The 25120-nt window shown below is 38.5% G+C and overlaps 1 protein-coding gene across 2 annotated transcripts; it reads right to left on the bottom strand.

Moving 5' to 3' along the window:
- Positions 1–17743: 17743 nt before the first annotated feature.
- Positions 17744–21649, bottom strand: LOC104438087. 2 transcript variants are annotated; one of them, XM_039313539.1, is made up of 6 exons: positions 21545–21649; positions 21218–21397; positions 20065–20327; positions 19700–19911; positions 19295–19559; positions 17744–18445 (listed from the first exon to the last, which is right to left on the bottom strand). In XM_039313539.1, exons 2-6 carry the CDS (start codon positions 21309–21311, stop codon positions 18137–18139), a joined length of 1143 nt encoding a protein of 380 aa, XP_039169473.1. In that variant the 5' UTR covers positions 21312–21397; positions 21545–21649; the 3' UTR covers positions 17744–18136. The 2 variants fall into 2 exon arrangements, with proteins under 2 accessions (XP_039169473.1, XP_010049474.2); XM_010051172.3 differs by lacking the exon at positions 21545–21649 and having other exon boundaries at positions 21218–21440.
- Positions 21650–25120: the final 3471 nt, after the last annotated feature.

The raw sequence follows: 25120 nt of genomic DNA, 5'->3' as shown, positions 1-25120 counted from the left end.
AGACTTGACCTAAATTAGTGGTATTTTATAAAATTTAAAAAAAAATAAAAAGGATAAAATTGAAACTAGACCAAAAGTTGAGATTTTTGTATAAGATGAAAAAAAGTTTATAGTAAAATTATAAATTAGAACTAAAATTGAAAGTTTTAGGATATAATGCCCTTTTTCCATAATACTTAGATTTTGTTTTAATTCATCGGCAAGTACTGAAGGCCAATGACTGAGTTTTATTTTAACTTTTTCTAAATCTTGTGGGCATTCAATGTGACTTTCTTGTTAATCTTAAACTCCCAAGATGTTGATATATCAATTTACATTTAATTTTCCTATACTATTTAAAACACAACTAATATTTTAAATTTTCCAAGGAAAGTTAAAAAGCTGTTTTGTGCTTTCGGAGAAGTCCAAACAAGATGATCTTATGAAATTCATTAATGAATACTTCAAAATACTTGTCAAGCACCCAAGTACAAAAAGCTTGTAATTTTCAACACGGTGTCCTTTTCGTGTTACAATCACCATGCCATTGAAAATTGAAACATTTCTCTATCAGCAAAATTAACTGGCACACTAAGATGATCGTTTATGAAATCCTTAAGATAAGTATCCAATATCTTAATTGTTTTTGAATAGGAAGTATCTAGCGCACTAATGATAAAAATATTTTTTTATAATTTCATACGTGCAAGTGATATGAAAAAATCAATTACAAGAAAGTATCTTTAAATCATCAATCACGGAACAAAATAATAGGAGCCCAACTAGACGGCACAAAGTCAGGGATTTTAATTTTCATAAAGTCCTTGCACGCGGATGCGACTTGCGACCTTAAATTATAAATCACCTGAAGAATGATGTCGACATTGATATAGGAAGTGGAATATTCCATCTTCGTGTAAGGAACACCTTTAACTCTTGCTGTTTCTCAATCTCGGTCCTTTGTAATAATTTATATTCTAGATCTCCCAGCTACAACCGAGCAACACGACTGAAATATTCCATCTGAGATTATGCAAGATCCTAATCTCTTTCATGTGTCGGAACTGGGAAAAGAAAAATGAGCAGATCTCAAGGGAATAGAGCACGAAAAAGATGGATTAAACCCAAAAAGCTACAAGCTGTGAGTCCGTTCTAGGAGTTGATTCCAATGCGCAGTGAACAACAAGAGCGACCAAAGCCCATATCATTCAAGAGAAAATGGGAAAACTAGGAGAGCTCTGCTTAGCTCTTCTGGTGCGAGACCTCGCTAACGCAGCTGAGACCTTTCTGCTCACACCTCCCCGCCATCTTCTGGCTCCGGGTCGACAATAAACAGAAGACCCAGATAGATATCTTAGAACCGTGCTTGAGAGTTTCCTATAGGACTATCGTTTTCAAGCACACAGGTACATAGATTTCGGTCATAATGTCTTAGCGGGTATTATTGCATCTTGTCTTGTTAACTAGACAAGAAAATGTCAAAAAGATTAGTATAGGTTGCATACTAAGGCTCTGTTTGTTTGTGTTCTTTATTTCTAATTATGAACACAATTCCTATTTTTTTTGTTCCGGAGAACAAAAAAAAAAAAAATAAAAACGCGTTTGTTTGCATTTTTGTTCCCAAGACTTGTTTCTTCCGGGAACAAAATTGAAACAAAACAAGAAAAAAAAATTGTTTCTTATTTCTGGAACACTTCCGAGAAACAATTTTTCTCTTTCCTATTCTTTCCTATTCTTTCTTTTCTTTTTCTTTTCTTCTTTTTTTTTTTTGGCCGCGCCGGCCTTGGCCATGGTAGGCGACGGGCCGTCGGGCCGGCGACCTCGCCGAAGGTGCCAGCAAACCTTGTTGTGGCTGGGCGAGGCCGCCGACCCTCGTCGACGGTCCGCTGGCCATGGCCGAGACCGGCAACCGCCAAAAGGAAGAAAATATAAAAAATAAAAAAAGGAAAAATAAAATAAAAATATTTAATAAATAAATAAATAAATTATACAAGTTTACCAAACGTGTTCCTGTTCTTTTTCTATTCCAGGAACAAGTTTATCAAACACATTTTTCTGTTCAAAAATTATTCCAGGGAACAGAAATAAATTTTTAAATTTTTATTCCCTAAAACAATTTTTAACGAAACGTTACCAAACGCATCCTAAGCATTTTTATAGTCTGTTAGTTCATGCATAACCATGCATCATAATTGGGAATTTCACATAGTTCTTGTAGATATCATGTGAATGCATTTTGCACAAGCTCCCACTTCGTCGATCAATCATGGGAATTTGCTTGCTCATGCTTCCGGGTTCTTCAGTTTTTCCACAATTTGTTTCCTGTTTTGGTAACTGAGCGATATATTCATGTTTGTGTATTCACATTATCTTTTTTTACGTGTTAGCAGTTTAGGACAATAAATCGATAAAGACTGCATGTAATACATCTTCATTTAAAGAGAAATGTATCAAAGAGTGTTACAGTAATTTAAGCATGATCAAGTTCTCATATTCAGAATCTTTTTAATTCGCAAAAGTGAGACAAGTTCTCGTAATTGACCATATAAGAAGTGAGTAGGCTCCCTCTACTCACTTGTTCAACCTGCTCCTATATTCGATCATTTCTTTTTAGCAATATTTCGTATTTAAAAACTAAATATTCACCTGCTCCTATATTCAATCTTTTCTTTTATGTACTATTTCGTATTTAAAAACTACATATGATATGCTTTCACTTGGCAAACACCACACTTTGGGAATTGATTGTGTTTATCCCCGATCTGAAAATTAAAGCTGGGAAACTGATCGATACACAAAATGGATGTATCCGAACCAACGGATTCCTGACCAGTTTCGAGTCGGTTCCCTTCCCTCTTCTGTAAAAAAAAAAAAAAAATCGGCCTTCTTTATGGTTAGACACAAAAGTCGCACATTTTCCTTACAAAAATTACTCTTCCTCGAGTGATATTGTTGTTGTTTGTTCATATATTGAAGATCATGGTTCCAATTTTAGTGAGTGCAAAAGCCTCATGCTTTCTTTCAAGACGAGGCTTACAAATTGATTCAACCCAAGAACCAATGAACCAGCCATGTTCTTAGCCGGTTTTAGTTTCGCAGAACCAGCTCGGAACTGAATCGGATCAGTTCATACGTGGATCGACCATGTGCTATGCTTTGAAAAATAACAGGAACTTCTTCCAACAGCCAAGAAAAGGTTCAGTTGAAATGGTCGGTTTCGAGTCTTCGAATGAGTCGTTCAACTAGCTGACCAAGAAGAATGCAGATGAATCCAAACTGTATACCTAGACTTATGCGGATGCTGCGGTTGCCCTGACTAGAAGGGTCTTGACTATAGCATCGCACATGCCGTCGGCATGGGGAAACATGTGTTAGAAAAAAATAATACGATACATAAAATAATAATAACTGTTAATATATTGCAAAGGATTAGAAAATTAAAAACAAATGTCTGAAATGTGCAAGTACTGTCCTTAAGGATAATTATGCCCCTCGGAGTACGAAACTCGATGTATAAGATTTCAGCGGTTATCCTCCCAAGATACAACAGACATTTCTCTATACTCCGCATTGAATATTAAAATGAAACAGAACAATTTTTGTGTATAACCCAGCAAGGAAAAGAAAAGGAAAGATTTTAAATGAAGGATATTCTCTCTTTCTTTCAGTGTATATTTTCAAGATTGTCTTATGAGATTTTATTTTTATATTCAGACAAAATAGAGCCGTTAAAAGAGCCGTTATAAAATAATGGAGGATTTATTTGAAAAATAAATTAAACGTTACAAAACGATTTAAAAAGCCGTTATATGACCGTTAAGAAACCGTTATGTGACCGTTAAAAATAATAATGGTCTTCGATACGGTCATAACTTTTATTGAAGCTATTATTATAAATATTTCAAAATATTATTGAAATATCCAACAATCCCCCACATATTTCAAAAGATTTTGAAAATAAAAAATTAATAATGATGCTGGGTTATTAGAGTGTAATACATCGGAACTGGTACTTGTTAGGCTATGAACCAGCCCTAGAAAAAATGAAATCCAATTCACGAAATTATTGGTGAAGTTTGAAACTTCTATGAACCAAAAATTTCTTTTGTGAATTATAATTTTCATCAATCACATTGCACTCCCACAAACTTTGTTGTTCAATGCGGTTTTGTGCTAATAGGCCATGTGCGTGCTTGGTTTATTCATAAGTGCTTTAGAGATTTTCGCCAAAAATTCTCATAAGAGCGGCCCCACTCCACACTTATATTGGTGATTCCATCAAGTGTATTTTGCAACTTAATACACTACCAATAATGGCTATGGAATTTCATTAAGAGCTTAACCCAACCTTTTTTTCCTTGCAGTTTTGCACTATTCTCATCTTAGGATGGACAATAATTTTAATAGTGTACTAAATCAACATTTGCAAATCACATAGGTTGGGTTACTATCACTATTGATTTTCTTCAGTTGGTTTGTCCCAATCCCCTCGATGAATAGTTAGAGGATTGACCAAAATCCATTTCTGACTTCATATAATCAATGGACATAATTCCATCATTAAGCAACTGTTTTACCTCATCATCCCTCAATCAGATGTGTCTATTTTACAATTGAAAAGTTTTCATTACAATGGTTATTGCCACTTGGCAATCACAATACTTAGACACATAAGGTGTCAATTTATTCTCAATCTCAACTACTTAGCCTCATTTTCTAATATAAGTTTGAGAAGAATATTCTCTTTCTTCAAGAACTATAGTAGTTCTCAAAATACCAAAATAAATATTTTCTTATCTTCTCCTTCCTACTAAAGTGTAGAAGGATATTTGCACATATGTGCCTAGTAGCACCTTAGTCTACTACACATTTTTTCATATTGGCCATAATATTGGCCTAGAAAATGACCACAAAATTGTGTCATCAAATCATCTACTTCAACCAAGTTGAATTTTGGTTTAGCAGGATTGTCATTTTCCCCACAATTTCGTTTGGTTGATTTCCAAACTACTCTCTTTAAAGTTGAACACATAATCTATAGCAGATTTTATCTCATCTGAATCCAAGATTCTATTAACATTATTGTATACTTCTAATACAATGGGAAATCCACCGTGTAAAATGCCTTTTATTATATCACTGCGAGGCATCCCATACAATAGGGAACATGTAGCCTTTAGCCATGTCTTCATATCAGGTTGTCAAACTATAAATCAATCTCGGAGGCATCCCTAACAATGAGAATATCAATACAAAGAGCAGAACAACCAATGGCTAGAGCCCACATCATTAAAAAATAAATAAAAAATTCACCATGTCATAACAAGTAATATAATTAACATCACATCAAACATATAAATGTGCATGTTCATGTTTGTGTAATAAAGCAAAACAATGCCAATCGCATACGTTATTTCCAAATTCATGTATTATTTTCTTAGTAGAAAATAAGAAATTTATAACACACATGTTATTGGGAAAAACCCTAAACTTCTCCTCGGAGCTCAAATGGGGTAAGAGAAAAACTCTTCATTTGCAACATGAGTGTTAGGCTTTTAGCGTGTAGCAAGTAGCAATCAATAGATAACACCATCATAACAATGAATGTGCATGATTTACAAAAATTTGATATCAATGGCTTAGAACATCACGAAAACCACATGTAACTGGTGATGCAATATTGCCATTTGCTCATACCACATTTAGTCACCACCATTTTCACAATCGATTCCAGAAACTATATGAGTTTTTTCTCTCATGTTCGTATTTTTCTCCAAAGAAATAAATATATGCATTTCCTCACTAAAGCAAATCATCTGAGGCCCCACAAAGAACACACTAGCAAGACTAAGATCCACACATATTCATGAAGAAAAAATAAAACAAAGCCTAAGTGAAGCTTAAATGACTAAAATGAACGAACGAATTGAGCAACGGAGAGAATCCTGATCCAGTTTAAACATATACACATACTGATATTGTTCAAGCACACAGCATACATTTCAACCGAGGTTTTTATATACAGAATTAAAGTATGAACTCATCTCAAACCAGCACAACAGAAATGTTCACAAAATACCCTTACAAGTCTCAAATAAAATAAAACAAGATACAATATCTTTCATCTACGGATGAACCAAAGCAACCAACAAATCCAAGCTCCATTCAGCAAATTCAAGCATGTTCAAAACACAATTCCCCAATTACTTAGCAAAGAATTAATGTGATTTCAGAATCTATCATATCACAAAGGCATGTAAACATTTATGACCAAAAAGTATATCAAATTTCACCTATATCATGGCCAAAATGGAGAAGAGAAATCACAACCAGCATGCGTAATTCTAATTCCAGCACATTTCAGCACGAGAATATGTATTGATCAAAGTCAAGAGTATCAAACTCAAATGGACGAACGCTAGTAAGCAATGGGTCACTATTCCTAAACATCAACAAGACAACACTAACTAAAATTCACATTGGGTACAAGTTTAACAATAAGGTGCAATGGTCAAAATCAGCTCAATTAAAGCGGATACATCACACCTGATAACAAACCACTGGGAAGATGTTCAGAGCTTGTCATGCTAGATCTCACCTGTTAGTGTGGTGTGTGATAGCCAATGACAACTATCGCCCTTGATGATTCAAAATAGCAATAAGCTTTTCCGCATGAAGTCTAAAGGACCACAAGATTAGCCATCAGACTTTTGTTCGACAAGATTATTAGGCACGCTGCATTGCCCGTCACAACACAACCAAATACCGCCATGTGCCAAAACATAGTCTGAGTAAATTGCTTCACCAGTCAAGAAAATTTATCTAGCAATATCACACTCTTGACTTTCCCTGAAAAGGTCCACATTCGAGCATGTATCCCATCAGTAGAATTCTGACGTGAACCGACTCCATGCATTTCAAGCCAATGCCGTGTACCCACAAATTCTAGTCTTCCTCTCTGTAAATGATAATTGTATTCTGATAATCAAAAGAAAGAGAAGGGTTACAAATATATATATGTGTGCTTAACCCTACTCATAACTAAGTTACTATTTTACCCTTATTACTCACAATATTTCTCAACACTCCCCTTCAAGTTGGGATATAAATATCAAATAATCCCAACTTGTTACATAAGACGCTCACTCTATTCCCCCGTAGAGATTTCGTAAAAATGTCTGCGAGTTGATCCTCCGACTTTGTATGTTGAAGAATAACATCACCTTTCTGAACTTTTCCTCGCACAAAATGACAATCAACCTCAATGTGCTTAGTTCGCTCGTGGAAGACTGGATTTGAAGCAATATGAATAGCGGATTGATTATCACAATACAACATTGATGGATTTGATGGTGACATTCCAATCTCTAATAGTAACATTCTCAACCATAGTAATTCACTTGTCACATGTGCCATAGCACGATATTCAGCTTCAGCGCTTGATCGGGAAACTACATGTTGTTTCTTGCTTTTCCATGCAACTAAATTACCCCCAAGAAACACACAATAGCCTGAAGTAGATCTTTTATCCATGGGACATCCAGCCCAGTCGGCATCAGAAAAACCTGCAGTGTTTAAATGGCCATAATTCTTGAACTGTAGTCCTTTACCTGGCGCTCCCTTCAAATATTTGACGATCCGAAGTACGGCATCCCAATGAGTGGTACGAGAAGAACTCATGAATTGACTTACTACACTAATCGCGAAGGATATATCAGGTCTTGTAATAGTAAGATAGTTTAACTTACCAACTAATCTTCGATACTTTGCTGGATCATGTAGTAATTCTCCATGTTCTGCATCAAGTTTCATATTGGGATCCATAGGGGTATCGACTGGCTTTACTCCAAGAAATCCAACCTCACCAAGGATATTTAGTACATACTTTCGTTGCGATAAATTGATACCAGCATGTGAATAGGATACTTCAATACCAAGAAAGTATCGAAGACGTCCCAGATCTTTAGTATTGAATTCTTTATGCATAAATTGCTTAAGTTTTTTAATACCACATGAATCACTGCCAGTAATGATTATATCATCCACATACACAACTAGGAGGATACAGCCAGTCGAAGATACAGAGCTGAAAACTGAATGATCTACCTGACACCGTTTTAATCCAAATTTGATAACTGCATCACTAAATCTACCAAACCAAGCACGAGGAGATTGTTTAAGTCCATACAAAGCTTTGTGTAAATGACATACCACATTCTCCCCCTGAGCAATAAACCCAGGTGGTTGCTCCATGTAGACCTCCTCAACCAGATCACCATGTAAAAAGGCATTTTTGACGTCCAATTGATGAAGGTTCCAACCAAAGTGCATAGCCAATGAAATGAAGACACGGACAGAGGGAATTTTGGCCACGGGAGAGAATGTGTCATTATAGTCGACACCATAAGTTTGAGTATACCCATTTGCAACTAATCATGCCTTCAATCGATCAAGAGTACCATCCGGGTGAACTTTAACAATGAACACCCAACGACAACCAACAGTTTGCTTATCAGTAGGTAAGGAAGTAAGCTGCCAAGTTTTGTTCTGAATTAGTGCCTGCATTTCATCTTCCATGGCACGACGCCAACCCGGATGAGCAAGAGCTTCAGCAACACTGCTAGGCACAGAAATAGAAGACAACGATGAAACAAAGGCAGAGAATGTAGGAGATAAACGATCATAGGATAAAAAATTTGAAATAGGATGACGTGTACCAACACAATCAGAAAGACCAGAATAACGATCAACAGGACGACCAACACAAGAACGTGTACCTTTTCGAGAAGCAATGGATGGTTCAGGATTAGAGGCTGGCACTGCAACTGATGGGGGAACAGATGAATCAGGTGCTGATGAAGTCTGTACTGTCATAGTTGGAACTGTACTTCGTCGATGATAGGTGCGGTCAGCAAACTTAAATTTTGTGGAGATAGCTGGAGAGATGGAAGGCAGTGGAAGCATTGGTAGTACACAATCATCACTATCACCAGGTGTCTGTGGAACATTCTGAGAAGAAAAATATGATTGTTCTTCAAAGAACGTCACATTTGTAGACACGAACATACGACGACAAGTAGGACTGTAACATTTCTATCCCTTCTGAGTTCGAGAGTATCCCACAAAGACACATTTTTCAGCACTAGGATCCAGTTTATCAAGACCTAGAGTAAGATTATGTACAAAACAAACACACCCAAAGACTCGAAGAGGTAAGGAAAAGAGAGAACGATTTGGATGTAAAATAGAGAATGGTGTATTTCCTTGAAGAACAGAAGTTGGAAGCCTATTAATTAAATAACATGCCGTAAGAACAGCATGGCCCCAAAAATGTTTAGGTAGATGCATATGAAACATGAGGCAGCGGGCGACATCAAGAAGATGGCGATTTTTACGTTCAACTACGCTATTTTATTGTGGAGTGTATGAGCAGGACGTCTGATGAATAATACCATGAGATTCCATAAAGGGTTGGAAACCAGACGTTGTAGCAAGGTATTCTCTAGCATTATCTTATCGTAAATGTTTGACAGAGATATTATATTGATTCAACACTTCGAAATAGAATAATTGAAAACAATGAAAAATCTCTGTACGATCTTTTATTAAGAATAACCAAGTCATTCGAGAAAAATCATCCACGAATGTAACAAAATATCTAAATCCAGAGACATCAGGCACACGACATGGACCCCATACATCTGAGTGAACCAACTCAAATGGACTAGACACATGACTCTGAATACGGGAAGGAAAAGAAGCTCTATGATGTTTACCAAACTGACAAGCTTCACATTGAAAGGAACTCACAAACTTAGACTCAGGAAATAGACGTCGAAGTAGATTTGGTGGTGGATGACCAGCACGACAATGCATCCGATATACATCAGTGGATGTCTATTTCACAGCTGCAGCAGCTAACACCTTCTTATCAAGGTAGTACAGGCCATTTGATTCATGTCCCCCACCAATCATCTGTCCAGTCCTCAAATCCTGATAAACACAACGGGAAGAGTAAAAGGTCACAGAACAATTTAGTTCTTTGGTCAACGAGCTAACAGAAATCAAATTATAAGGAGATTTTGATAGGTGAATGACAGATGACAAAGAAAGAGAGGGACTCAAATGAGCAACTCTCATACCGATAACTTGAGATTGTGAACCATTTGCTAATGTAACTGAATTCGATAATGAAGTAGATGTAGAGTGAAAAGAAGACAATAGGTTAGAGTTACCAGTCATGTGATTGGTAGCTCCAGAGTCTATAACCCAAGAATCAAACGATGCAGACAACAAACATAATGAACTACCTTTAGAGGTTTGTGCCAGAGTAGCAGTAGGAGCTGAAGATCCTATCACTTGTTGGGAGCGAACCAATGTATCATACTCAGCACGTGTTAATGTAACTGAATCGCCTGTCTTAAGAACTTGAGTTGAACTTGGTGGAGCCATTGAGGGAGGACAATGAGAATCCTCAACCTCTGCATATGCAGCAATAGGTGGTTTGAGCTCTGGGTGAAGTGTATAGCAATAAGCTTCTGTATGTCAAGCTCTTTGACAATGATGGCAATAGCGGGAACCACGACTATTCCCAGAGTTGATGGTACCACGAGTCCCAACTCCCCCTTCACGGCCTCCACGACTTCCACTGCAAACAACACCCCGTCCACGACCTCGATAACCACGTCCCTGAGCTCCACGCCAACTAGAACCATGAGAAAGCATAGCACTAATCTCCACTGCTGGCGTGGAAGAACTCTTCTCAGGAATTGTAGAACGGAGAGCTTGGGAGAAGACTTCATCTACTATGGGAAGAGAACTCTGAGATGTAATATGCTGACGAAGAGATGAATACTCAGGCCCCAATGACTTGAGATATAATATTACCCTCAAATCCTCTTGGCGTTAAGCCAAAACATCTTGATTGTTCGAGGCAGGAAGATAAGTATCCAATCGTTGACAGAGAGTGGTGAATCGAGCATAATGATCAGACAATGATTGATCTCCACGTTGAATATCAAATAACTTTTCCCACGTATCACATACTCACATCATATTATTTTGCCCCGAATAGAGTAATGCACACTTATCCCAAACTGCTTTAGCAGAGTCGCATTGAATAAAGTGAGGACTGACCTTAGGGTCCATGCTATTCCACAATAGGGTCCGAATCATCGCATCTCCTGCAATCCAATCGGCAGCTTTACTCATGTCAGACGATATTGTAGACGTGAGATAGTCCAGTTGTCTAGTGGCAGTAAGATAGATCTCGACCGCTTTAGACCAAGATGGATAATTAGTTCCATCTAACTTGATAGATGTTAATTGAAAGTGACCAAAAGGAGATCCGGAAGTCGATCCATTGGTCGCCATTAGTGAATAAAGAATGATTGAGCCCAATAAATGAACTTCACAATTGCCAATACCGAATTCCAATAATTCAATCAAATACACAAAAGTTCCAACGAGAAAGGCTTCAATCGAATCACCATACAAAAAAAGCACCAGTATACTTATTCTCAATATCTCTATTGATTCAATGCAAATCACTGTCAAGTGCAAACAGCAACTCTATTCTCCACAATGGTCACTTCTAAAATTTTGCAATAAAGTAGGTTACTGTCCACCACCAGAAAATATCCCATCATTCGCCATTTCTAGAAGCCTTTCCAGCATCTCACAGCCAGCACAAAAATTGAATATTAATAATTAATATAAGAGAAAGCATCCTATCATGTCCAGTAGTTAGGATATCTAGCTTTCACACAGGAGAAAGGACGACTTCAGCATCATCCGAGAGAACGAGATTGCTTCCGAATCACTTCCCCAGAAGAAAGAACGACTTCAAGATCGTGGGGGGATCAATCGGGTGCTCCTACAGCTTCTCCTGCGCACCAATCCTTGAGAATCCTGGCCTCGTGGACACGGTTGCCACTTCAGTATCTCCAGAGAACATTGCCACCACACGGGACATTGGGGTCTTAGTGCTGGCGACGTTTGAGTGCACAAGAGCGCTATTGCAACCATGCGTATTGCCTCTTCTTCATTGAACTCTGATAATCTAGAATCAACCAGCTCAACAACACGGCTGGTTTCGTGCAGATTCCAAGCCCATTCAAGGAGATATATGGTTTTTTTTTTTTTTAAGAAATCTCAGTAGCACCTAACTTGGACCATGAAAACGAAAGAAAAGTTTGCAATTACACGTCCAGACAAAACAAAACTTTATACGTAACCTCCAATTGTTGTTGACATGACCTCCCCCTTCAATCAAATCCGTGAGAAGGGAAGGAATTCGCGCTCCTTGTGAAGGAAACTAATGTGGGCAGCGCCCGGCTTCCTCCGAAACTCAGCCCGATCTGATAAATACTCACGTGCACGGATAGGGCCTCAATTCCCTTCGCACGAGCCACGTGAGGCGACGAGATTCGAGAGCCTCCGATCAGTGGTGGCGCTGCTCTTCGACGGTGTCCGGCGCTGATCAACGTTGTAGGTTGCCGGCCAGAGGCGCGGCCTTTTCCGGTGACGGAACAGTGGTCTCCAACGTCGTAGGTTGCTAGGGTTTTTTTCTTTTGTTTTTTTTTTAAAGAGTGACTCTGATACCATGTAAATGATAATTGTATTCTGATAATCAAAAGAAAGAGAAGGGTTACAAATATATATATATATATATATGTGTGTGTGTGTGTGTGTGTGTGTGTGTGTGTGTGCACGCGCGCGCGCGCTTAACCCTACTCATAACTAAGTTATTATTTTACCCTTATTACTCACAATATTTCTCAACACTCTCAAAGAAAGGGCGAGATTCACATGCCATCATAGCTAGTCACCCAAGCTAAGGACATGAGATCGAATGAAGCACTACACTATCTTAAACCATCATCAAATTGATGAAAGCACCAATTTTATTTTATTTTATTTTATTGGTTGATTCCACCGGCTTTACACATGGAAATCAACACTACCACAATCACACAGGACGAGCTCTCGCTCCAACTTCAATTGAAAGTCCAACATGAAATGTGATAACGTTCCTAGTCAGCAATCATCTTGTATCTAATTTAAGATATTGTTGATATTGTTCCCATATTTTCTCTGCTTGCCTTGACCATCCTCAATCATCCCTAATTTAGGGCTTTTGTAATATCTTTATATATAGTCTATACAAAAGAGATCATATGACAATATACAAAAACTACGATTTCTTCATGGTATCAAAGCTGCATTTGGCATAATCCGTCATACGATCCTCAATCTCCTTCTCCTCTCATTCTTCATCGATTTTCTTCTTCCTAAAGAAAATGTCAACAGGCTCTAATCCATCATCTCAGTCATCTTCATCTATTGCATCTCCCTCACTCGTTATCTTAAACATATCCAACTCGATACCCATCAAACTGAACAGCTCGAACTATCTTTTTTGGCATCCTCTTTTCAAACCAATTCTCAAAGGTCACAACCTCATGTCTTAAATTGATGGAACCTCCCAAGCGCCTGCTTCAACTAACGAAAATTACAAGATATGGATCGAAAAAGATCATATGCTACTCTCCTGGATCAATGCTACTCTATCTGAATCTTCACTTCCATATGTAGTTGGCGCTACATTTGCAAAAGCTGTGTGGGATGTCCTCACTCGTCGCTATGCCTCTCTCACTCCTACTCATGTAATGTCTTTGAAAAGACAATTATATCACCTCAAGAAGGGCAACCTCACCATGCAAGAATATCTCCAATAATTCAAAACTTTAGCTAATAAACTCACAATTTGTGGATCTCCAGTAAGTGATGATGATCTCCTAATTTGCATTCTCGATGGGTTGCCTGCTGCTTACCGCTCCTTTGCATCCTCTATTCGTGTTCATGCTCATCAAACTTCCATCACTATTGAAGATTTACACAATCTCCTACTCTCTGAAGAATTGAGCATCACTGATGATTCATAATCTAAAACTACTATTGCCATCGTTGCAAACCACAACCTCGAACTCTTTCTCTTGGGCAACACTCATTCACACCTCGTCTCTATAGGGGTGGCACTGGTTATAGGGGACACAACAGGGGTCATTCCAATCAAGTTGGACTTCTCCCTACTCCATCATTTCGACCTCAAGGTCGTCAACTGAACACTGGTTGGCTGATCTGTCAGATCTGCAACAAACATGGCCATAATGCCATTGACTGCTATCATCACATGAACTATGCATACCACAATCGCAATCCTCTCGAAAAACTTGTTGCCATAGCTATTACACCACCTACTGACAATGGCACTTGGTATACTGATACTGGCGTCAGCCATCATATTACAGCCGATCTGGGTAATCTCTCAATCTCCGCTCCCTATAGTGGTTCTGATGAAGTTCAAGTTGGAAATGGCCAAGGTTTGTCTATTACTCATGTGATTCCACTTCTCTCTCACATCCCGCTTCCTCCATGCATTTAACTTATATACTTTGTTGTCCTCTAGCATCTACCAATTTAATTTCAGTTAGTCGTTTTGCTAAAGACAATAATTGCTATTTTCTATTTGATGATTCTCAATTTTTTTGTGAATGACAAGTTAACAAAGCAAATTCTGCACCACGGTTGGACTAAGAATGGGCTTTATCCTATGTGGTTCCCCAAACCTTGCTTCAAACCTCAAGTTTCATTTTCTTCCCGCATCAACTCCTCCACCTGGCATCATCGTCTTGGCCACCCTTCAGCAACTATTCAACATCTTATTTTTAAACAGCTTCAAATCTCAAATAAGCGTGACAACTCTCTGTGTTCTGCATGTCAATTAGGCAAAAGTTGCAAATTACCCTTTTCGTTGTCTCACACGCACACTCAATTTCCACTTGAACTAATTCATTGTGATGTATAGGGACCAGCTAGATATTTCCTATGCGCCATAAATCTCTTATTATGTATTGTTTGTTGATGACTTCTCTCGTTATAGCTGGATATTTCCTATGCGCCATAAATCTGATTTTTACGAAATTCTTATGGCTTTCAAACCGCAAGTTGAAAATCAATTTAACCATCGAATTAAATTTTTCCGCTCTGATGCTAGTGGCAAATTCACTAGTGATGCACTTGAATCTTATTTTCATACTCATGGCATTCATCATCAATTTTCCTGCCCACATATACCTAAACAAAATGGTGTCGTTGAGCGAAAACATCATCACGTGGTTGAAACTGGTCTCACCCTTCTAGCTCAAGCCGGTATGCCCTTCGCTTTTGGTTTGAAGCCTTCAATACAGTTGTATATCTCATCAATTGCATGCCTATTATTTCTCAAATTTCCCCATATCAACAATTGTTTCAACAAATTCCTAACTATTCTCATTTACGAGCCTTTAGATGCCTTTGTTATCCCTGGCTTCGTCCCTGGCTCTGTCCCTATTGTTCTAACAAATTGGAGTTCTGCTCTTCTTCGTGTTGTTTTCTAGGTTATAGTACCTCTTATAAAGGGTATCGCTGCTATGACATGCAAAGTCACTGAGTTTACATATCTCGTCACATCAAATTTGATGAATTTGTTTACCTATCTATCACAAACTCTAACTCTCCAAAATCTCCACCACTTTACCCTTACTTGGTCCTATCTCCATCTGGCTACCATCAACCTCCGCCCCCACTGATACCGCATGGTTTGAGCCCACCATTAGCCTCGCCGACGGTGTTGCATCTGCTTCGCTAACTATAAATGAACCCCAATCTCCTCCTTTACCTTCCTCTATACCACCTACCACCATACAAAATCAACACAGTTTCACCAGAAAACCAGAAACCAACAAAATCAAGAAATGCCAAGACAATTGTCCCGCACTATGATTTTCAACAGGTTTTTGCAAAGAAACGAGAGAATTAGATTAACCTACTCTTTGCCATAGTTGATTAGAGCAACCCTATTATGTTTCTAATTCAAATAGATTCGAATTGTGGAAGAAAGCTTTTGTTTTCGATTTAAGGATTAATTGTGGGTCAAGATGAAAAGTCGACTGCAACAGCACGACTCAGTCTACCTATGGAAGACCATCAGCAAGACCAAGTATGAGGATGATGTATAATGCTTCTTGCTGGTCTCAAAGACCAACACCTTCAGAATCCTCTAAGTGAGATGAGCACATTCCTATATCCTTGATAGGAGAATCAAATTGGCCACCTCGAACTCCATTAAGCAAGCCCTTGGAATCCCTAAGGGAATTATCCTTAAGATTGTTAGAAAAAAATAATAGGATACATAAAATAATAATAACTATTAATATATTGCAAAGGATTAGAAAATTAAAAACAAATATCTGAAGCGTGCAAGTACTGTCCTTAAGGATAATTTCACCCCTCGGAGTACGAAACTCAGTGCATAAGGCTTCAGCGGCTATCCTCTCAAGATACAACAAACCTTTTCTATACTCCGCACTGAATATTAGGATGAAACAAAACAACTTTTGTGTATAACCAGTAAGGAAAAGGAAATGAAATATTTTAAAGGAATGATATTCTCTTTTTCATTTAGTGTATATTTTCAAAATTGTCTTATGAGATTTTATTTTTATATTCAGACAAAATAGAGCTGTTAAAAGAGACGTTGTAAAATAATGGAGGATTTATTTGCGAAATAAATTAAACGTTACAAAATGATTTAAAAGCCGTTATATGACCGTTAAGAAACCGTTATGTGACTGTTAAAAATAATGATAGTCTTCGATACGGTCATAACTTTTATCAAAGTTATTATTATAAATATTTCAAAATATTATTGAAATTTTCAACAACATGTGGCCAGTCTAGGGTAGCTCATGATACTTAATCCAGGGAAGCTGGTGGGCAACAAAACGCTGCACCATGACGGGCACAGGCAAATCATCGTCGCCCTGCCGTAGATGTACGAAGCCTTCGCCATCGGGAAATGGGTTTCCCAAATCCATTGGGTAAACTCCAAGGTACCAAACCCGACCACCAGGTCTCGGCGGAAGTCTCGTATTCGCCATGCTGTCTTAGCTATGCCTGATCATTATAGAATACAACTCAATCTGAGATCAAGCAAGGATTATCCCAATCTACATTAGCATCAAGGAGAGCAAAACGCCCATCATGATGTTTTATCGTTGCGAATGAGATCCGAACTTAACAAGTTCCTTGCTAGTTCCTATTTTTACTCAAGATTCGGCCTTGTTTGCAACAAAATATGAAAGTTGTACCGTTTCATCATGAAAATTACTCTTCATCAAGTGATAATTTAGGTTCTTGTGAATATCTTAAAGATCATGGTTCAAGTTTTGGTGAGTTCGAAAGTCTTGTATCTTCTTTTTGGAAGAGCATTAGAAATCTAAGAGCCGGTGAACTGGCCTCACTGGATTGGTTCCCGAGAACGCAGAACCGAACCAGTTCTAAGCCAATTCTAGGTCCTTGGAAGCAGCTCGGAACTGAGTTGGATCAGTTGCGGTCCGTTCCAGAACCAGACCAGGTGCCTCACCCAAGTTGAAAACAACCAAGATATAATCCCGGCAAGACAAAACATCCATAAAATATATGCGTCCTTATTCCCCTCTAATTCCAAAAATGTCCACAAAATCCAATAGTTCAGTGATAAGGCTTTCATCGTAAGATCCATTCACTTCACGTTCTTTTACGACCGCAGATCTGATATTTTCGAACAATCATGTTGATCTTGCCGATACGGCTTTTGATGGGTCGCAGCTTGGCATGGCAGAAAATTGTCTAGCTGGATTTATGACAATACCAAAAGGACAATGTTTGTGAAATTTCTTCATTTGACAACAGCATCAAAAAGAACTCTATCCATTATCTATTCTCCAAAGTATTACTTCAACAGAGCATAGCAAATTTGTCGACACCAGGCCATAAACCATCATCTCTCGACAAGGGTGGTTGCGAAATACATAGATGAAAGAAACTTCTAACAACAGCCAAGAAGAGGTTTAGTTGAAATGGCCGTTTCAAGTCTTCAAAGGAGTTGTTCAACTAGCCCACCAAGAAGTAGAACCACTAATAAGACCTGTCTCCACAAACCAGGCAGATTGGGGGGAAAAATACATAGAACCAGAAGAACGGCATGTCCACTATCCAGACAAAGGGTCTACATACCGCCTGATATGACAGATGCATCAATATGACATTAGGAATCCAAATTCTCTACCAAGAGTTACGCAAATGCGGTGGCTTCCCCAACTAGAAGTGTCTTGACTATAGCATTGCACATGCCCTCGGCAAGAGGAAACACGTGACCAGCCTGGGGCAGCTCGTGATACTTAATCCAGGGAAGCCGGTGGGCGATGAAACGCTGCAGCATGACAGGCACAAGCAAATCATCATCGCCCTGCCATAAATGTACGGAACCTTCACCATTGGGAAATGGGTTTTCCAAATCCATCGGATCGAACTCCCAGGTACCGAACCCAATCATCATGTCTCGGTGGAGAGTCTCATAGTCTCCTTGCTGTCTTACCTGTGCCTGATCATTAAAGCATTCAACTCAGTCTGAGATAAAGTTAGGATTATCACAAATTGCATCGAGGAGAACAGAAGGCCCATCGTGCTGTTCTGAGCAACAGGAATGGTAGATAATAGTAAGATTGAGAAAGGAATACGCGGTCCATGATTTTAGTATTGTTATACAACTGGTTAGTTACACAGATGGGGAGACAAGATATTCTGAAAAGAACTATTCATCTTTACTCAGTATAACTATCACCATTTCACGGAAAAAATCCATTTGCCTCTGGTATAGAAGAAGAATTTCTAGTGCCATAGATCTCTCAGTGCAATAGATCCAGGGCAAGGATGCTATTTTAAGAAAACGAGCATGAATGGAGGAACTAAAATGTTCTCTCCCCCAAAATAAATCAAGCTTTCAGCTTTCTCAAAATTTTCAGCATGTTAAAGTGAAAATATAATGAACAAAAGATTAATAGAGTAGAAGTTTAATATGTGAAACCTTTCAATACCAAATAAAAGATGTTCCCTTGAAGAAAAAACTCAGGGAGAAAATCTAATATTCTCAATGCCATGCACGAAGTAGCATATATTACAGGGATGATACTCCAAAATTTCTAGAAATGCTTCCTACAGCAGCCCAAAAAACTTGGACCGTGAACAGATCCCTGAAATGTTGGGAAAACATGGAAATGCTTCAAGACCTCAAGTCAAAGCCATGTGATAGTAAGATTGCCTTTCATGAGATGGCGTATATGCACAAAGAAACTAGCTGTAAATAACTTCATTCTTCTCAATTTCAAACTAATAGCTTTAGCTAAACAACAGAAAGCAAATGCATGAGACTTATAAAAGGGAGTTAACACACCTCATATGGTCGTCTCAGGGGAAGCTTGGAAAGGATTGCCTTGTCGGGAGGAGAAAGAATATCAGGATGATGAGCTGCAACACTAGAAGCAGGAAACCATTTTTGAGTGTTCCACCAATAGGTAAGCCAGGAAGTGTAATGAGCAACCCGGAGAGTCCATTGATCTTGCCGAAACTGTTGGTAGTATGCTTCATTCGACAGGTTTGCTGGAAAGCCAGGCCACCAGTAGTTGACGACCGGAGCCAGAAGGACTGCTCCTGCTAGCCTGCGAATCATTTAGAACAATTAGAGTAATAGAGAATGCACCCGCTTGTAACTATGCCCCATTTTATCTAAACTTAAGTCAGCATGAGCAATGTAGTTTCACACACGGTAATACTAATGGTTACGCAAAGCGATTGATACCTGTGAGGAATGTATTTGAGGCAGCCCCACACCACCTGCCCTCCCATGGAAAATCCAATCACGTAAAATCTCGAGCCTAGACCCAATTTATCCGCAAGCTCTTTTATGTCTAATGAGATGCTCTTTGGTGTTCGTTTTGGGTCAGGGTCGCTCTCACCATAACCAGGTCGATCAAAGGACACAATGTATATACCCAAGTCATCAATAATTTCCTGGAAGAACCCAGTGGATAAGAAATCATACAGACACAAGAATAGCATTCTCAGAGTCTTAGCATGCACAATTTTACATTGGAAGCAGAATGGGAAAAGAAACGCACACATGCGCACGCGCACGCACGCACACACACATATATATCCAAGCACCTGAGATAAAGTGTCGGCCACAACAGCATCATGCCGACAAGAATCAAAACCATGGACGAATACAATTTTATACTTTGCTACGTCCTTTGGCTTGCCGTGTTCTTTGTATGCTAAATGTCTTCCATCTCTAAGCTTTATCCTCGGTGCTGTAACAGGGGGACCACCTGGAGTTCCCGGTATCCTCGGTGCACCAGGTTGGATTGCTTGATACGCCAATGCAAGAATTCCAACAAATAAAACCGCCAACAATTTGGTGAAACTCCCTGAAATCAAATCCCATGAGAATGCAATTTAACAGCACAGGCACGAAATCGGAACATTAGACCTGTGGATGCTCTTTGCTTTCAGATAGGAAAAATGCCAGAGTTAAGAAGCGTAAGAGAAACCGATCACAGAACAATTAGGATCTTTTGGTCGGAGAATTTCAATACCATTTCAAGGGTCCCATGTCCAAAGTACCAAGTACGGAGCTATTCTTCGCACCACGAGCTCAATTTTTTTTTCTTTTCGTTCTCAGCAGTGAAAGTACGAGGAACATATGACACAATATACTCATGTAGATAATTATTGTAGGACAACAAAAATGATAATATTAGACAAAATAAGACAAGCTGAACCAAGTAAATTAAACATGTTGTGACTACTTCCAAAAGCAGGGCACTTTGGAGTTCTGACCCCACATTTTATGCCAATTAAGCCGTGAACAAAAGCAGAGATATAATCAGATTAAAGATATGACTGATTGTTCACTGTACTAAAAAAATTCCCTCAAAAGTCTGCCCAAATTTAGTTCAGAACAAATTCTTGTCGTGATCTCTATGGTGCTTGTTCTCTCCAGTCAGTTCGTCAAAAGCCACACAACCCTCTCTCATCTCCAGCTACAACCAAGCCACACACCCGAAAAATCCCATCCATGACATGCCCAATCCCATTCTCTTTCAAACGTCAAAACTGGAAAAGAAAAAAAAAACCATGAACAGATCTAAACCAAAACAAACCACGATAAAGAAAAATCAAACCCAGAAAGCCACAACCGGCGAGCCCATTCTGGGGCGTAGTGGTTCCAACGCGGGGTGAAAAAACGAGAGGCAATCAAAGCCCAAATAAATCACGGAAAATAAAAAAGGGAGAAAAAACCAAAAGGGCAACCCACCTGAAGGCAGCACAAGAGGAGAGCCCTGCTTAGCCCTTCTGGTGTGAGACCTCGCTGATGCAGCAGAAATCTTCCTGTTCACGCCTCCCGCCATTTTCTAGCTCCGGTACCGCGAGAAAACGGAAGACCCACGAGGATTATCGTGCAGAAAAGCCAAGGGCTGATGCATGAGAGAGAGAGAGAGAGAGAGAGTGTGGAACAGAGCAAGAACCAAGAACGCATTTGAACTGCGAAGCGTGGCTATTTATAATGAGTGCACGCAGGTTTCTTGACTCCCTTCCCTTGGCTTTCGTGAAGGAATGATTTTTTAAGAGTAAATAATTTCGTGTAATGCGCGATCCACGTCTTAATAATTAAATTTATTTAGAGCAGAGATATATTTGATAAATTTGTCGCAGAAAATCATCAACAGTGCCCTCGAAGGAAGATTCATTTTGGGATTGTCTCGATCAATTAAAAGGAAGATCCCTTTTCTTGGGCTTGGTAACCTAAAAATCCTACCTTTTAGCAAAAAAAAAAAAAAAAAAAAAACCCTGATTTACTTCACGGGCGAAGTCTCTGGTTAAGTCCAGGATGGCCCAGCTGCGCCAAGCAAAAGAAAAGAATAGAAGAAGCATCTAACTCCTTCATGCCTAAACCTAAAAATCCTAGCATTACATTTCATCCCAATTTTATCACAACCTTTTATTTTCTCGAAAAAAAAAAATCTTTTTACTTTACATCCGATCATAATTCTAACTCAATTTTTTTTCCCGTAAAAAAATCCTCAACTTTAGATTTAATCACAATTTACTCTAAGATTTTTTTCTCATAAGAAACCACTAACTTTTATTTAGTCTCCAATCTACCCTTGCTAACCCTCCATCCAAAATTTCCATCGAAAGATGAAAACTTCCGAACGCAAGCTATTCAAGCAAGAGTTGGAAGACTCCGGAGCATGAGAGATTGAATACTAAGCGCAAAATTGAAAATTCCCGAACGAGATGAAAGAAAAACTCTCATGAAAGTAAGAGTTATTGAAGAACGATAACCCTAATTGCTCTACTTTTTACCCATATTTCATATTAACAAAAAAGTTGTTTTGGCTAATATTGAGATTCATCTTCAAAAGATCTTGGATCTAAAATTTGAGTAAAAATTAGAGCAATGATGTAGAAATGCCAAATCACTAAGTGCCTTTTTGAACATAGTGTTAACAAAAACAGATATGGAACTCAAGTAAAAAATTGATAGTTTTTTATGAAATAAAAAGTTTATGATAGAATTGAGACTTGACCTAAAGTTAATGATTATTTATGAGACCAGAAAAAAAAATTATGATAGATTTGGGGCTGGACCAATAGTTGAGGGTTTTATATGAGACAAAAAAATTTATAGTAAAAGTAGAACTAAACTTAAGGTTGAATTTTAGGATATTAAGCCCTTTTTTATAATACCCATAATTCATTTTAATTCATCGACAAGTGCTAGATACCAAGGACTCCGTTTTATTTTACTTTTTCTAAATCTTAGGGGCATTCAATGTAACTTTCTTATTAATCTTAAACTCCGAAACTTTAAAATTATATGAATATTGATACATCAATTTACATATAATTCTCTTATAATTTTCAAAATACAAATAATATTTTGAATTTTCAAGGAAAATAAAAACGTTGTTTTTAGCTTTTGGAGAAGTCAAAACAAACAGATCTTATGAAATTCAGTAATGAGTACTTTTTTTGGTCAAAATGAGTACTTCAAAATACCTATTAAGCACCCAAGTACAAAAAGCCTATAATTTTCAACACAGTGTCATTTTCATGTTACAATCACCACACCATTGAAAATTGAAACATTTCTTCATCAAGCAAAATTAGCGGGCGCCCTAAGATGATTGTTTATAAAATCCTTAAGATAAGTATCCAATATTATAATTGTTTTTGGAAAGGAAATATCTAGTGCACTAATAATGAATGTTTTTCGTTAATTCGTTTGTGCAAGTTATATAAAAAAAACCAATTACAAGAAAGTATCTTTAGTTCATTGATTTCCCATAAAACAAAACAATAGGAAAACGACAGTACGACACAAAGTTGAGGATTTTAATTTTATGTCAAAGCAATCATGAGTGTATCATGTGATGTCCTTTTTAAAACATTTGATGCCATCAATGAGATTGCTGTGGACCTCGAGGTCGTGTTTGGTCCAAGTTTAATTATTATTTTTCGCTGGGAATTTCGTAAAGTCCTTGCACGTGGACGTGACATGCGACCTTATATTATAAAATCACCTGAGGAATGATGTCGACATTAATATAGGAAGTGAAATAATTTATATTTCTAGATCTCCCGGCTACAACTGAGCAACGCAACTGAGGTATTCCATCCAAGATCGTGCACGATGCTATTCTCTTTCACGCGTCACATCTGGGAAAATAAAAGAAAGCGGCTCTTAAGCGAAGAGAGCAGATCATGAACAGGTCTCTCGTTTTCAAGCACGCAGATACATAGATTTCGGTCATAATGACTTAGGGGAGCATTTTTTGCATCTTGTCTTGTTAATTAAACAAGAAAATGTCAAAAAGATGATTATAGGTTGCATACTAGTTAAGTCTGCAATTTATAGTCTGTTCTTGCATAACCATGCATCATAGCTAGGCTTTTCATAGTCTTTGCGTATATCATGTCATTTGCATATTTGCCTCCCGGTTCATAGTTTGCATAAACTCCCGTTTCGACGATCAATCATGGGGATTCGCTTGCTCATGCTTCCAGATTCTTAGGTTTTTCCACGATTTGTTTACTGTTTTGAATATTGAGAGTTATATTCATGTTTGCGTTTCCTTGCGATCATTTTTCGCAGGTTAGCAATTTAGGACAATCAACGGATAAAGATTGCATGCAATACGCCCTTACAAATTTTCGTGTTTAGAACCTCTAGCTTGCAAAAGTAAAGACGTAGTTCTTGTGATAGCGAGGAGGCTCCCAACGCTACTCACCTGTTCACCTGCTCCTACATTCGATCTCTTCTTTTAAGGACTATTTCTTATTTAAAAACTACATGTTCACCTGCTCCTATATTCAATCAATTCTTTCAAGTACCGTATTTCAAAACTACATCTGATATGCATTCAACAAGTCTCTGTCGAAGGAGTTGGTAGCCGGAGTCCTCTGGCAGACCTGGAAATAGCGAAACTCAATGGTCTTCGAAGGCGAAACACCGAGACCAAGCGAAGCTGGGAACGAAGCAAGTGCAGATCTCCAGCTTTACAACTGGCGGAACCCAAAAGGGAGAGATTGAAGGAAAAAACCCACACTTGCGAAATGGGTCCCTCCGGTGAAGGGTTCCCTGAAGTATAACATTGATGGCTCGTGGATTGAAGAACAGAGGGAGGGAGCTATGGCCGGGATCTGCTGGAACGACGAAGGGATTCTCATAGACGGCTTCGCAGAGAAGATTTATGCCGACTCAACCCTAAAACGGAAGCTTTAGCTCTTTGCGTGGCTTTGACGAGGCTGGCGGTGACAAGAAAGAAGAAGTCTTCGACCGCACTTGAACTGAGCTGCAACATTGAAGTACAAACCGATGACGAATCTGTGGTGGAGAGCTTATCAGGCCTTGCACCAAGCCCATAGATGGCGGAAGCGATTTTGGAGGATTGTAAAGTCTTGCTGGCTCAACTCAAAGGAGTCTCAATATCTTAGGCGTCTAGAGAAGCTAACAAGCCCGCTGGATAGCAAAAGCCTATCGGGATATTCCTAATAGTTGGGCTTTATATCCACCCCTGCACGGGCGTCACTATGGGTCTTAGTATGTACTAATTCTGAACTTAGTTGCGTTTCAGCAATAATTTAGTAATAAAAACTATTTATCGACCGGGAAAAAAAAAAAAAAAAAACACCAAACATCAGGATATCCCTG

Source organism: Eucalyptus grandis, chromosome 1, assembly GCF_016545825.1.
Source record: "Eucalyptus grandis isolate ANBG69807.140 chromosome 1, ASM1654582v1, whole genome shotgun sequence".
NCBI classification, from domain to species: Eukaryota; Viridiplantae; Streptophyta; class Magnoliopsida; order Myrtales; family Myrtaceae; genus Eucalyptus; species Eucalyptus grandis.
Note: the sequence above shows the minus strand (reverse complement) of the source record. Positions and strands in the feature narration are given on the sequence as shown.